We start from the raw sequence: 14,488 nt of genomic DNA on the forward strand, positions 1-14,488 counted from the left end.
ACCCTGATCAGCACGTCTCTGCACTGCCCCCTACTGAAACGATAAGCTCATTTCATCAGCGTTTCTTATCTCTGACAGGCCAAACGGAACATCAAAGGGGGAAGCAGACACCTTTGAACTGCGCCGGCCAAATAGCCTACCTGAAAAATTATCTCGCAGCGGGAGCCTCCCCAGTTCTGCTCTAGTCTAGTCTTTAAACATTTATGTCAGCACAAATATGCAAATCGAGGCCATCAATATAGGACGCAGAAATCACAACACATTCATACAGCATCCATCCACCATCTTTCACATTTAATGAAAAACACACAAAAGTCATGAAATCGTTAGTGACAGGCCTTTATTTTGGACTAGTAACAATAAATACTGGAAATATTACAACTTGAGCGAGGAGCGTATGCCGTCGCTTCCTCCTCCTTATCGCTGCAACCAATCGTCGACTACGGTCACCTGACCCGTCATAGACCGGACGAGCGGTCTCAGAGGTCAGGTCGGTCAGCTGTTGCGTTCTGGGGGTTGGACAGGAAAGGTCATGGGAGTCAAAAAACGGCTGCGGGAAGACGCCGCCTCTCACCGCGGATCCCGGGTCGGACGATGTGGACTGAGTTGCATATGGGAACTATGCATTTTAACCATGTAATCTGACCCAGGATCAGGAATGGAGGGTTAACATCTCCCTACTCCTCAAGTATTTATTCACAACCTAAAAACGGTGGTTGGGACAAGCTACAACTTTCAGGGAGATATTTATGTACCGGACCTAGCAGGAACAACATCAGTGTGACTCTATCCACTGTACCTTTACTATAGGTTCCACTCAAAATACCGCCGTTCACCATGCGTTCACACTGCCAGCAACACGATTAACAAGTCCCCATAAATCCATTCATTTCCTACAGACTTTCCTACAAAGACTACAGGAATAAACGTCTTAAAAATGATGTGAGTAGAACAGTTGCATCCATCGTTGGGGTCGATGCTAAGAGTTTTTCTGTTTATTTTTTATTAAAGGTGCATTAAGTAAGATATTTTTACTGCCCCATAGCACAACTGACCATAATATATCTGTGGTGGTTGATAAGGTTGTTGATCAACACCAGTGACTCAGTGATTACTTGGTCAGATGTTGAGATTTATGGCTTTCAAGACTCACTTTCTGGCCCACTTTCTGGTTTTAGAACAAATATATGAACAAACATCCACTTCAAACAAAAACTCAAATTAGCTAGCTGACTCTTCTAATGCGAAAATGTGACTTGATTATTTATGACAGCTACAGTAAGTTGTGACAGAGACAATAGAGGTCGATAAAGTCAGAAATTACTTAATGCACCTATAATGCTGTCTAATTAGCGCTTGCTAGCTAGATATGTTAACTCATCAAAACGATGTAACAGTAAAAAAAGTCAATATCAGAGCAGCAAAAACACATGATTTTCCTGTTCAGAATCTTGTAACTGCAGACCGCTACACAGATGCAATCAGACACATCAACCGAGTTGATGGCAGTGTGAACGCAGCGTTACAGTCGAGGCTTTCTGAAGTGCTGCACATTGACGGCGGTCATATTCAAAACATTCATAACTATATTCATTAGTCTCGTAGCATAACAGTATTTCAGGAATGTTGGGAAACATTTTCACTTTGACAGATAAAAAAAGAAGACTGTTAATTTGTTAAAATAGTAACATCCCTTGTGAATACATACAATAGCATTTTTAAGCAAAAAGCAATTGCAAATTTTCTTTTCATTTCATGAGATGCTGTGACGATCCGCTCTGTAGATCAACAGTATGACCTATATACCTCCAGCCGGTCATATAAGAAGGCTCACACAGTAAAACAATACTAGCCAGACAATAACACTGCTTCCAGAAGTTAACTTCAATTTGTGGAAGAACAAAATATTACTTACTAGGAGTAATGTACCAGGAGTAATATAAGATATTACTCCTGGTGCATTATAGCTTAATAATAATAATACTACAGCATATTGTGAAAACATTTTTCTGCCATTTGCAGTTGCATCTCTCCATTATAATAACAGTTTTCAGAGGCTTTCCTTAATTTGCTGTGTGAGTCTACCTCAGTAGACAAGGATAACAACACAAAGACCGTTGCTGCATTGCTGCAAGGCAACAAAACAAAGTAAACACGAAAAAAAACCCAAAACATTATGGGATCACATCTTGGTAAACAAATTGGTCGATGCAAAAACAGACGAATAAAGGAGACATAATCGCCGACAATTATTTGCAGATAGTGATATTAACCGTAAATACTGGTGTTCGAGAGCGTTTTACCACAGCGGTTAAACAGGTGAGTGGACAGGCAGAGCAGCTATATACAGGTGAGACAGAGGCCGTTCGTCTGCGTCATCAGAGTCTCGCTATGGGGGTTGAGATGCACATGTACAGGCGTGTAAAAGCATTACATGGGTCCTCCCACACGCATGTAATTCATCTCTACAGGTATGAAATACCCTTAAGCAGACAGGCGGGGGGGTTGAGCAGCATAAATGTGACAACAGCTACAGGGCGGGGAGCTAGGCACTAATCTGCTGACAGTTATTTTCCAGTTGTTTTGAGGTTACAAGTATAGGTGAAACAACGCCTATGACATTATACTACAGTTCAAAACATAATAGAGACACAGAATAAAAAAAAAAAACAGTTGGTAACATAATGAGAGATAGGTCAGAACATCGTACTGGTAGAGCACAAGCTTACAGCACATTGTTTTGTTTTGTTTTTTCCAATGCGAAGATACCAGGTAAGAGCTCTGATAGGTCGGGGCGAGTGTCCTTTGCAGGAATAGATCAATGGGATTCAGGAAGGTGCGGCGAGGCGGGATAAGGTGCATTTGGAGATATAGGGGCAGAAGCTAAACAGATAGAAATATGTTGTGTAAACGTTATTCTACACAACCGATTTCTATCTGAACGTCCTGAACCGATTCAAGGGTGAGCTGAATTCTGGGTGTGCGGTGGAGTTGGAAGGGTGGGGGTGGGGGTCTAGCCTTCCCTTGCGGTGACGCGCGGCTCGGCCAGTGAGCTGTGGATGATGCTGCTGATGGACTCCACCCCCGCGCCCTCCAGGAAGGTGCGGTGGTCGCCCTCGATGACATGGATCGACAGCTTGCCGTCACACACCTGGAAAAAACAAGACACAGACTGGTCAGATAGGATTTATGCAGCGTGTGTGTGTCTGTCAGGTTGGGTACTGCATATCAAGCCTATGCAGGCTGACTGGAGGTTTCATTAAGAGACTATAAAAAACTCAACTCAATTTCAGACTTGAGAACAGTGGTGTCGTGGTAAAATATGAATCCGCAAGATAAACAAAAATGTATTCTATTTTCAAAAAAGCATTAACCTGAGCTAACCCTTTTTCCCTCTTCCCTTCCCATCAGTTTGATACGACTTGCCTGCCCATCCCCCTTGTGTGAGTGTGTGTGTATACTACATCAGTGGTTCTCAACGTGGGGTCCGGGGACCACCGGGGATCCCCAGCAAATTGATGAAGTGTTAAACTTCATTTACAAGAAGTTAACACAACTACAGAATGTAGAAGAATGACTGTTTTGATTATAGTTTCTCTGTTATCTCTCTACCTACAATACAGATAGTTATGGATCTCTGGACAAAGTCATATCTAACAATAAAAATATTCTCAGATCTGGGTCTGAAAGACAAAATCTCATCAAATGAGGGTCCGTGGCTCTAATGTGGACTAAATTCAGGGTCCTTGATATGAAAAAGGTTGAGAATCACTGTACTGTATATGTATATCTGACCTCGCTCAGCTTGTAGTCGGCTCCCAGGTTGTCTCCGTAGTCGCTGCTGGTCTTGGCGCGCAGCAGCGTCACGTTGCCGTGGTATTTCGTGGCCGGCACGTAGCCGTCGGCGGCCTTCAGCTTGTAGTAGAAGGTGGCGGCGGCGAAGCGCAGCGAGTCTCGGCTGACGTTCTTGTGGCTGGAGGTGATCAGGTCCACCGCCACGTTGACGCGCGCCTCCAGGTCCGACAGCGGCAGCAGGGTCTCCAGCAGCTGGAGGACCAGAGCGGAGTAGGTGAGACCGGATTAGATTCAGATTCACCTTTCAGCAGCAGCCAATAGTAATAGGATACAGCATCCAAAATAGGACATACAGTGCCGTGAAAAAGTTTGTACACCACCAGTTTTTGCACAATTTGTTGGGCTACAAAATGGTGTAGCCCAACAAGGTGTACTGTACAAACTTTTTCACGCACTGTAAATAAGAATAAAACAAATGGAGTGGTATCAAGCATAACCCAATCGATTTTTATCGATTGGGTTATGTTAACAGTAGAATGTGTTAAGTAAAAATATATGAATGGAAAATATGACAATATATGAGTTACAGCACGAATGCAGGTTGTGCAAAATAACAGCAGTAGAGCATACTGAGACAAAGAAAAATGAATGAAAAACATATATAAAATTATCTAAAATAACATGAAATTACATGCAGCATGAAAATGAATGAAAAATATAAAAGTGTGTGTGTGTGTGTGTGTGTGTTTACCTTGTTGTACTCGATGCCAGTGAACTGCTGGATGAAGGCACACAGAGCTTCAGTCTCGGCCTCAGACTCTTTGCCTGGTGTCAGCTTGGCCCTGTAGCTCTGGACACCAAAAACTCAGTTAGTGACTCCAAGGTTATATGGATTTGGAAAGTATGTGTTATTCCAAGTTATTTGAGTATAAGTCTGCGTTGTTTACATTTAAGTTGTCTAATAAAGAAAGAGGAATGGAAGTATTAAATTCAGTTTTTGCCTCAATTTGTCCCCTAAACCACATCAATACCATCTATCACATTAAAAAGATACACTGTATAGTCTTATAGAATGTGTATAATATCAATATTGCTCAATGTGACGTATCACATCACATATGTGATCCATGCAAGGTTCCCACTGTGGCTTGGATGTAAAATTCCAGGACTTTTCCCATGACTTTCCATACTTAAGTCATATTTAAGTCATATTTAAGCGCTTTCATTGGCCTGAAAATGATCTTCCCTCCTGGTTTGTTAATGTTGTTTTTCAGTCTGAAAAGCCCGCTCTGACTTTCCCTCTCAAAACTCCATGACCAGTGGGAATCCTGCCCATAATATCAAAATTGAATCATATTATTATATGAATATCTTGACAACAGTGTGTGTGTGTGTGTGTGTATGTGCATGAGCGCTCTCCACTCACCTGCGTGTACGCCGCCACGTAGGAGTGCGATCCATCAAACAGGAAGAGGTACTCCACGGCCCGATCGTGGGTCTGCAGCTGGGAGCACATCTCGAACGCCACGCAGGCCCCGAAGGAGTAGCCGGCGATCCGGTAAGGCCCGTCCGGCTGAACCTGCCTGATGCAATCCACGTAGTAGGCTGCTAGGGCCTGGATGCTGTCCAGGGGTGCAGCTGGACGAGAGGGGAGAGACAAGAGATTGCTTTGGCTTTGGTTTGCAGAATTCGGTCTTTCAAGCGGAACCAATCACCGCTTTTAAATGAGTTTTCGAAAGCAACATGAGGCAACTAACAGTGGGTAGATAACCATATATTGCAATTTTATGTTTCCACGAATGTGTGTGTTTTGTGCGTGCAGCGTACCTTTAGTGCACTGCAGGCCGTAGCAGGGCACGCTCAGCTTGGAGGTGAGGGTCTTGAAGGCGGCGATGGAGCCCTCTATGGGGTGGACCAGGAACAGCGGCCGCTCCTGGCTCTGCACGGCGTTGAGCGGCATCACCGTGGGGCCGTCGGGGTTGACCAGCAGGAGGTTCAGGTCGGACTCCAGCAGGGAGCGGACGCCGCCCTTCTTGGCCGGAGACTGACGGGACTCTGGGGAGTTGGAGGGGAGAGACGAACATATAAATTTAAGATTTTTTAATGCTACCTGGAACTGGATTTAAGACCAATTAAGAAACAAAAAGCTGACAAAACCAGACTATTTCCAATTTAATGTAACTAATAAGAGTTCTGAAACTATGATTGGGCAGAAAAGGGACATCAGAAAATTAAATGTTAAGTGACATAATATCTGTCAAACTGTATCAACCCAGTTCTGTATTAATCCAAGAGTGGACATGCATAATGTGACCAACTGGAAGTGCAGTAATGTAATACAATATGAGAAAATCATTCATTCATTCACATATGAAACTACACTATTCATGGCATTTGTCTCATTTTGTTTGCTTTACCTTCCAACTCTGCCTCGACTAAATATCACTGAATGTAAAGAATCTGTCAATACCTCTATCTACTTTTATAGTTACATCAAAATGAAACCTGATAATAAACCTGCATAACATGGTGAAAAAATGAAGACCTCTAATTCCCTGCTTCTAGTATGACTGGATATATTCCCTCATACCTTCTGACCCTCCTGGCTTGCTGCTGGACAGCTCTCGCAGCTTGTTGATGGTGAGCTGCCGGATCTCCCTCATGGCCATGACGATGTCGTAGTCGCGCTCCAGAGTCTGGCGCACCTCCACGCCCATCAGGGAGTCCAGGCCCAGGTCGGCCAATGAGGCGTCGGCGTTGAGGCTGCTCACATCGCGCACCCCTGGGGGTGAAGGGCACGGTGAAACATTAATGAGCGCCGATTTAATATTAGCTCAAGAAATAAATAAAGAACTAGACGAATGTGACTGTCTAGACATTCGCGATGCCAAACAGTGATGTACGATGAATAAACTATAAGCCTGACTTAGGTCGTGCTCACACGATTCTGCTTTTTTCAAAAAGCCATTGCCCTTTTTTTACATTAAAGTTAATGTCGAGCGGCTAGAACGCTTTGTAGAGTTGAAATCAGTTTGACTTTTTAAAGCAGCACACATGACATCCACTGTTTTTTTTGAGCCGACCAATCACAATGAAACATACTGTATGCTAAACAGTGTTGGGAAAAGTACTCAAATCTGAATGGAAAAATACTTCATTAAAAGTAAAAAAAAAAAAAAGTAGAAGTATAGAAGTATCAGCAGTAAAATGTACTGCAGTATCAAAAGTAAAAGTCGTCATTCTTTCAGAGTGTTAAATTATTGAAGCATTAACCTGTAAGAAGTATTTTAATGTTGTCGGTCTGACTGCTTATTTACTGTTGGAGTTTAAACTCTAACAATGCAACATATTTTATGAGCTTATTGTATGTTTTGCATCTAAAACCTTATTCTGCAAAGTAACTAGTAACTCCAGCCGGCAGATAAGTGTAGTGGAGGAAAAAGTACAAGATTTCCCTCTGAAATGTAGTGGAGGAAAAGTAGAAAGTCTCACAGAATGGAAATACTCAAGTAAAGTGCCAGAACCTCAAAATTGTACTTAAGTGATCATGTTGGTGTCAATCCTCTCATCAGATATTGGGTAAGGAGACCAGTGGGCCAAAGTCCCCAAAAGTCTGTGTAGTTCTTTAACAGGAGAGGGCAGGACTACTACTACCTTTTCCCTTCTTTGATATTAGGGCACATCCTCCACAAGGTTTATGTTTTAGAGTATCTTTCTTGGTAGGGAGTGGTTTAGCTTAGCCGGGGTCTTACCCAGAATGTGAGCTACAGCCTCCACCAAGTCCCTCTGGCCCCCCCCCTCGCTCTTCACCACGGCCCTCTCTGCCAGCACGAAGCTGGACATCACCGGCCGTCGCTGGCACAGGAAGCGGTCCAGCACCTCCAGGCAGGAGGCGACGCGCTGCGGCAGGGTGCCGCCGATCACGGCGTCGTTCCCGCCCATGGTCTCCAGCACCACGCCCACGTCGCCGATGGCGCCCCACTGCACGGCCAGTCCGGGCAGGCCGTCGTGGCGGCGCTTCTCGCACACGCGCTCCATGGCGGAGTTGGCGTAGCCGTAGTTGCTCTGGCCGGCGTTGCCACGGCCGCAGCTGACCGAGGAGAAGGCCACAAAGTAGCTGAGGTCCGGACACATCTTCCTGCTCACTCTGAGGACAGGATGGACAAGAGAGTGAATTAGGAGCCAGAATACAAGCCAACACCAATCCATAATTTGTTTAGAGTCAAATCAAACAGGGAGATTATTGGCTTTTAATGAAGACAGATGAGGACAACAAGACTGATTGTCTAGACAGGCTGGCAGGACTGCACTACAGCATAGACAAACTAGATATTAACTCATCTTTATATCACAATGTAGTCAGACACACTACACTTTCAGCAGACTAAACACAAACCTGTGTGTGTTTGTTTGTGTGTGTGTGTATGTGTCTTACTTGTCCAGGTTTATGGTGCCATCATATTTGGGTTTGTTGACGTCAAGGAAGAGCTGAGGAGTCAGGTTCTCCAACATGCCATCCTTCAACACCTGACAGAAGAACAGGCAGACGAGGTTTAGAGGGAAGGGCAGGCACAGCGGTGGAAGCGTGATTTTAAGTGGAGAAGTTGTTTGAGAGAACAATAATAGCCAAGAGGGCCTTCTTTCCTTTGAGTATGAGTATGACAGTGATGCAACAGGTACGAGGTGGAGCCATCAATATGACAGTAAAGAATGTCCTCAACGGTATCATGGCTTTTATATAATGGTTACCAATGTGTACTTTCTAAAATGTTTTCTTCAATGTTGTGTACATACATCGAAATAAAAAAACAACACAAAATATCACCAACTAGCTCCCTGGTTAGTGCAAGCATTAAATGTATTCAATCAATAAAGCTCAGCTACACTACACAGCTGCTTTGACCAATCAGATTGCTTGGCTGAAACTATCCTTAAGGGTTAAACCAATATTTTTGGATTAAAACTGCCGATTACTGCTATTTTGTGCCCATATTCAGTATCTTAAAATTTGACCATGCCAAAAGATTCCCCAAAAATGACAAAGATTCTGTGTTTCTCATATCTGATCTTTCATAAAAGCCCAATATCGGTATTGTACTGATCTAACTCTACTATCTGTTTGTATAATAAGACAGAGCTGAAGAGGTTTGATGGGAGGACAAGACGGCAAGGTGTGTTACCATGGCGAGGTGGAAGACTCCGCCCACCGGGCCCAGCCCGCGGGCCTCAGCGATGAGTCGCTCTGTTCCCTCCACTGTGCTGACGTCACTGGTGGACACCAGCACCTCCACGCCCTCGCTCTGCCACTCACGCACCCGCTTTGCCTGGTAACCTGCCATCAAGGAGGAGAGAAACAGTCAATATGAGCTGGAGAAAGTCCTCTTCTAAGGCATTATAAAATACCTGATAAACACACACCTGTGACTGCATAACAGTTAATTTCAATATTATTAGATTATAGCGCTGTATGAAAACACACCTGTGACCGCATGACAGTTCATTTAAATATTTGTATAATATTATAATACTGTATATGAATACACACCTGCGACCGCACAACAGTTAGTTTAAATATTAATACGCAAACTGAAAATCATCACTCATACCGCTACTTATGTGTCATGTTGCAGCCACTGTGTTTACTGTTAAAGAAATATACTGCTTTATGGAAACATTGAATTATTACTGATTAAAATGTAAGATTTCTGGAACATCTGCGTCACTCAAGGCGATTTTAGAGCAAAGCAAAGAAAACGCAGAGATTAGCATAGGATTACCACGCACTTAATGGTGTTTCATTGTACTGGCGTATAACAATAAATTGAGAAAACTAGTTTCAACTGAATGTTAATGTAACACTGTGGAAAAACAATTGTCTACATGTAACGAACCGGCGAAGCCAGAAGCCCTGTGCTGTGTCAGGGTCCCTTACCGTTCCTGATGCCTGATCTGGAAGTGAGCACCAGTTTGCGCGCTCCTCTCTCCGTCAGCCACTGGGCGAGCTCCAGACCGAAGCCTCCCAGTCCACCGGTGATGATGTAGGAGTGGGAGGCGGGGCAGAAGGTGCGGCAGATCGCCGGCAGAGACAGGGGAGGCGCGGCCTGGGTCGCTGTGCCCTTCTCCTCGCCGCGGACCTGTATGGAGAAATGGGTGGAGGGAGGGAGGGAGGGAGAGAGGGTGGGTGGGAGAAAGAGGGGAAGAATCCATTTAGCCCTGGGAAATGCCACATTGTATTAGATCAATGTAAGCCAACAGCATTGTAAGAAGTGTACAGATTCAGTCAGATGACATCTATGGTTGGAGGCTCTCAAACAAGGCGACAGTAAGCATGTCATCCCCTACTGGGCCAATCAGTAACAATAATGTAACCTTGCTATTGTTTATTGTATATGACAGGAATAACTGAAGCCTGAACTGGAGCTGTCACTCAGTGAACTAGACATTTTGAAATGTGTTTTTTTTTTTTTTTTTAATTTTAGACAAGACTTTTGATGTAAAAATACAAGGGCTGCAAGGAACGATTATTTTCATTATCGATTAATCTATCGATTATTTTTTCCATGAATCATTTTGTCTATAAAATGTCAAAAATAATGACACATGCCCATCACATGCCCGAGTTTCCAGAGCCCAAAGTGATTCTTCAAATTTCTTAGTCTGACTAGCAGCCAAAAAAGCCAAAGTATTCATTTTATAATGATATGAAACGGAGCAAAGCAGCAAATCTTAGCATTTGTGAAGCTGTAACCAGCAAATGTTTGGTATCTTTACTTGGTAAATGACTAAAATGATTAATCTATTATCAAAATTTGAATCGATTGATTTTCTGTCGATGGACTAATCAACTAATTTCAGCACTAAAAATACATTTTTATGTAAAAATACACCCATCTTATCGGTCTACATCGCAACGTAGGCCGTCTGAAGAATATGCAGTTGACTGATGTCATGTTATATGATTTCTGGGTAATGAAGTCCTTCAAACTTTACAACACTTTATCTCCCACTGCCACTTGGGGGTGCCCAAGTGCAAAATTGCCTAGTGCGGCTTTAATCATTCACAGATTACAAGAAAATATAAAAGCATCATCGATGGTATAGAAGTGTGCAGGGAAGATCAAGGAAATCCAGCAAAGCTTATTGTGGGGTTTACAGTTGTCTTCTAATAAATCAGTGCAAAATAACAATGAAAAAGCCTTAGAGGGAAACATTTTTTTCAAGAAACTCAAAAATGGTGGAAAATCCACTATGGCATACACCGATTGTCCTGGAGTCAAATTTGTAGAGTAAGGATAGCTGGATGTGCACCAAATTAAATGTCACTCAAACTTGCAGTGTGGAAGATATAACTGGTTATTAAAATTGTGTGACACTTAGGGAACACATATTAACTATTAACTATGGGTTTTCCTTCAATAGTTTCATAATTTCCCTCAATAATATGTGATACTAGTCCCTTATAACCCCATACTGAGCAAAGCAGACTAAGAGCCCAATTCATGTGCAATAACTTCCTCACTGCCTGCAAGCACTAATTAGGAGGCCACTGAGGGAGAACCCATACTTAATGGGGTTTACTTGTAGAATAAAATAGTGCAGAATAAGGTGCTAATAAGTGGCTTGTAATGACTCATAATGAACCAATACACTACTAATATGCATGTTAATAAGCAACTTATTAATAGTTAATATGTGTTCCCTAATCTAAAGTGTTACAAAAATTTTAAATTTGACCTGTAATTGCAGCACCTCCCTTAGTAATTTTGAAAATGCTGGAAGGCAGAGGTGGAATGCATCATTTCCCTGAGTTTCGATGAAATCGAACAAACCAACAATCCACAGTCCCCACCACGATGATATCAAAACGCTGGAACTGACCTGCAGCAGGACCTTGCCGATGTGTTTGCCCTGAGCCATGTATCTGAAGGCGTCCTCCACTTGCTCCCTCTCGAACACGGTGGTCTTCAGAGGCTGCACCACGCCTCCCTTGATGCCCTCCTTCAGCAGCTGGGACACTTCCTCCCACTCGCGGTTGCCCTCTTCGAACAGGGCGTCCAGCAGGATGCCGTGGAACGCCACGTTCTTCAGGAACAGAGCCATGCCTTTGGGAAAACAGAGGGGGTGGGGGGGGTGGGGGGGGCATGGACATCACAATAGCTCAACACAACCATCCAATGCTGAAGATATGCTGACAAGTGTTAAAGAAAGGACCAGTCCAATCACTCCTAAATAATAACTCTTATTACTCCCTGGAAGCAGCAATTTGTTGAATGTGTTTTGTTACTAAATCAGGTCCAGATTCACTAAGATTCCATCAAGTTGTGGCGCAAACAGGCCTTCTCAAAGAGCTCTGCACAAGTAAACAGCCCCTTCATCACCAATTCCAAGTACAAATTGCAGTGCAGCGTCATACTGACCCAGTGGTGAGTTGTTGGATAGGTCGTATTTGCCGATCTCCAGGAACCGTCCGTGTCTGGCCAGGCAGCGAAGGCTGGCCTGCAGCTTCTCCTCAGCCAGGGAGTTCAGCACCAGGTCCACACCTACACACACACACACACACACACACAATAATATGAAAGATAGTCCAAAGTTTTGTGTATTTGTGCAAAGTGGTAAGGTGGGAAGGATATGACATTCAGAAATGTAATCTATCTATTTTGGAAACATTTTCCTACATGAAATTCAATGGATTCTGCCCATCGGGAGACATAATTCTACTTGTTACCAATGCGGCTTCAATTATTTCACAAATTTCCAAGTGTCAATACGTTGAAACCAGGCAGAATAAGGCAGATCACTCCACTAGTATCACAAATGATGCTTGAATCAAGAAAATCCCATGAAACTATTTGATTTGCATCAGAAACAAGTGAAATGATCTCATCCCAATTGGCAGATTTTGTTTTAAGAAAATAAGATTAATACTAGATGCAATGTTTTTTTCAAATGGTGAATATCCCGTTAAGAATATGTTGGATTTGTGTGAAACGCAGTGTGTTTGAATATGACCCGCTGCTATAGAGCAGATTGGAGAGATGTGGGAGAATATTAATGCCTCTGAGTGTGTGTGTGTCTAACCTTTGCCCTGTGTGTGTAGCAGGACGTGCTGTTCGAAGGAGGCGTCTCTGGAGTTGGCGAAGGACTCGGCTGTGAGCTGAGGGAATCTCTGCTGCAGGTAGGCCCGCTTCTCTGCCGAGCCTGGTAGCAATGTGTGAAAAGAGACAATTATATGACTTGTTTCCTGGCCATTTGGAGGACATCGTTGTGAAAACCTCTTAACTCCATAAAAATACATAAAGTGGATCTCGTTGGCAGTCATTTGCATGAATATGATAGAGAGTGTGCGTCTGAGTGCGAGTACTAACCGACTGTAGTGAAGACTTTGCATTTCTTGCTGAGCGCGATGGCGATGGCAGCCTGGCCGACGCCCCCCGACCCCGAGTGGATGAGGACGCTCTCTCCGGGGCGGAGCCTGCCGCGGACCACCAGAGAGTAGTAAGCTGTGGCGTAGACCACCGGCACAGAGGCTGCCTGCTCCAGAGTCCTGCACAGGGATACAGGTGTGGAGTCCATCAATAATAGGGATGGGACGATATATCGAAATTCAATATATCGCGATACAAAAATGTGACAATATGTATCGTGGGGCAGAAATCAATACAGGACATAATGTGTAACTATCATTTATGCTATTTTGGGAGAGCACCGATGCAGAAACCTAGCTTGGATGGTACAGGAAAGAAAGCTCTTAGGCTTAAACTGCATTCACAACTAATAATTCACTATTGGTCCCAACACTTGACCCTGCTGGCTTGAAACAACCAGCTCAGCAGTTCACACATTGAATTGTATGAGCAAACATAACACAAACAAACAAATATAACTTTGGATATAGGATAGATTTTAATATTTTGGGCCCCAGCTGGTGTCTTTTCTTTCCAGGCAGAGCCACCGGCTGATCTTTTCGCCCGCAGGAATCCCTGACCATGAATCTCTAACTCCCTGAGTAAACTAGTCGTGGATCTGGTTACAAATCCACAGCACTTCCACAGGCAGACCCTGGCTTTCCAGCCTCTCCTCATTTAAGTGAAAACCCCCTCAGGCTCCGGCTGTCACTGACCAGCTGGAGGGAACGTCCCAGAGGAAGCGCTTGTCAGCGTCCACGCACGTCGCCAGGCCCTTGGCCGGCAGCAGCCCCATCACGCGCCGACCGCTGGGGTCACGGCCCGAGAACTCCATACCCAGCATGCACTGCTGCAGGGCCAGGTCGCCTATAGGGTCAGAGAAGAACGGGTGGGGTTAGTCGTGTATTTGTGCGGTATTGGTGTCCTATTTTACCTCTCTGACCTACAATGTAAACAGTAAGCCACAATGAGGCAGTGATGTACACCAATTCTAAAATTAAGAAGCATTGTTAGGCAAAGATTAGCGCCAAAACCCTTGTGAGCGTTTTACGTCGTCTGTACCTGGAATGGCGTCCGGCGGCAGCTTGCCGGTGGCCAGCATGATGTCTCTGAAGTTAAGAGAGCTGTAGTAGACGCGGCACAGCTGCACGTCGGGGCTGGTGGCCACAAAATGGCGGAGCGGCGAGGCGATCCAGCGCAGAGAGGACAGGTCGCCCCGAGTCAACACGTTGACGTAGGCCTGCTCCGTCTGCTCCTCATTCAGAGCTGATGCAAGCAAAAACACAGAT

The 14,488-nt window shown here is 44.2% G+C and overlaps 1 protein-coding gene and 1 long non-coding RNA gene across 2 annotated transcripts in view; both read right to left on the minus strand.

The window, feature by feature from the left end:
* Window positions 1–323: 323 nt before the first annotated feature.
* Window positions 324–2,095, minus strand: LOC144542968 (uncharacterized). Its single transcript, XR_013507537.1, has 2 exons — window positions 1,488–2,095; window positions 324–1,457 (listed from the first exon to the last, which is right to left on the minus strand). It is a non-coding gene; the product is annotated as an uncharacterized LOC144542968 (long non-coding RNA).
* A 3-nt stretch (window positions 2,096–2,098) lies between these two features.
* fasn (fatty acid synthase) overlaps window positions 2,099–14,488 on the minus strand; it is a 38,568-nt gene continuing 26,178 nt past the window's right edge. Inside the window, exons 27-42 of the mRNA XM_071925017.2 lie at window positions 14,262–14,465; window positions 13,916–14,066; window positions 13,161–13,339; window positions 12,874–12,993; window positions 12,213–12,335; window positions 11,674–11,897; window positions 9,728–9,929; window positions 8,976–9,127; window positions 8,231–8,322; window positions 7,548–7,942; window positions 6,386–6,577; window positions 5,623–5,850; window positions 5,222–5,433; window positions 4,547–4,645; window positions 3,796–4,047; window positions 2,099–3,151 (exon numbers count right to left, since the gene is read on the minus strand). Of these exons, the coding sequence (XP_071781118.1) occupies window positions 3,014–3,151; window positions 3,796–4,047; window positions 4,547–4,645; window positions 5,222–5,433; window positions 5,623–5,850; window positions 6,386–6,577; window positions 7,548–7,942; window positions 8,231–8,322; window positions 8,976–9,127; window positions 9,728–9,929; window positions 11,674–11,897; window positions 12,213–12,335; window positions 12,874–12,993; window positions 13,161–13,339; window positions 13,916–14,066; window positions 14,262–14,465 (2,963 nt within the window). The 3' untranslated portion in view covers window positions 2,099–3,013. The remainder of the gene's footprint in view (window positions 3,152–3,795; window positions 4,048–4,546; window positions 4,646–5,221; window positions 5,434–5,622; window positions 5,851–6,385; window positions 6,578–7,547; window positions 7,943–8,230; window positions 8,323–8,975; window positions 9,128–9,727; window positions 9,930–11,673; window positions 11,898–12,212; window positions 12,336–12,873; window positions 12,994–13,160; window positions 13,340–13,915; window positions 14,067–14,261; window positions 14,466–14,488) is intronic.

This window comes from Centroberyx gerrardi, chromosome 20 (genome assembly GCF_048128805.1).
Source record: "Centroberyx gerrardi isolate f3 chromosome 20, fCenGer3.hap1.cur.20231027, whole genome shotgun sequence".
NCBI lineage: Eukaryota > Metazoa > Chordata > Actinopteri > Beryciformes > Berycidae > Centroberyx > Centroberyx gerrardi.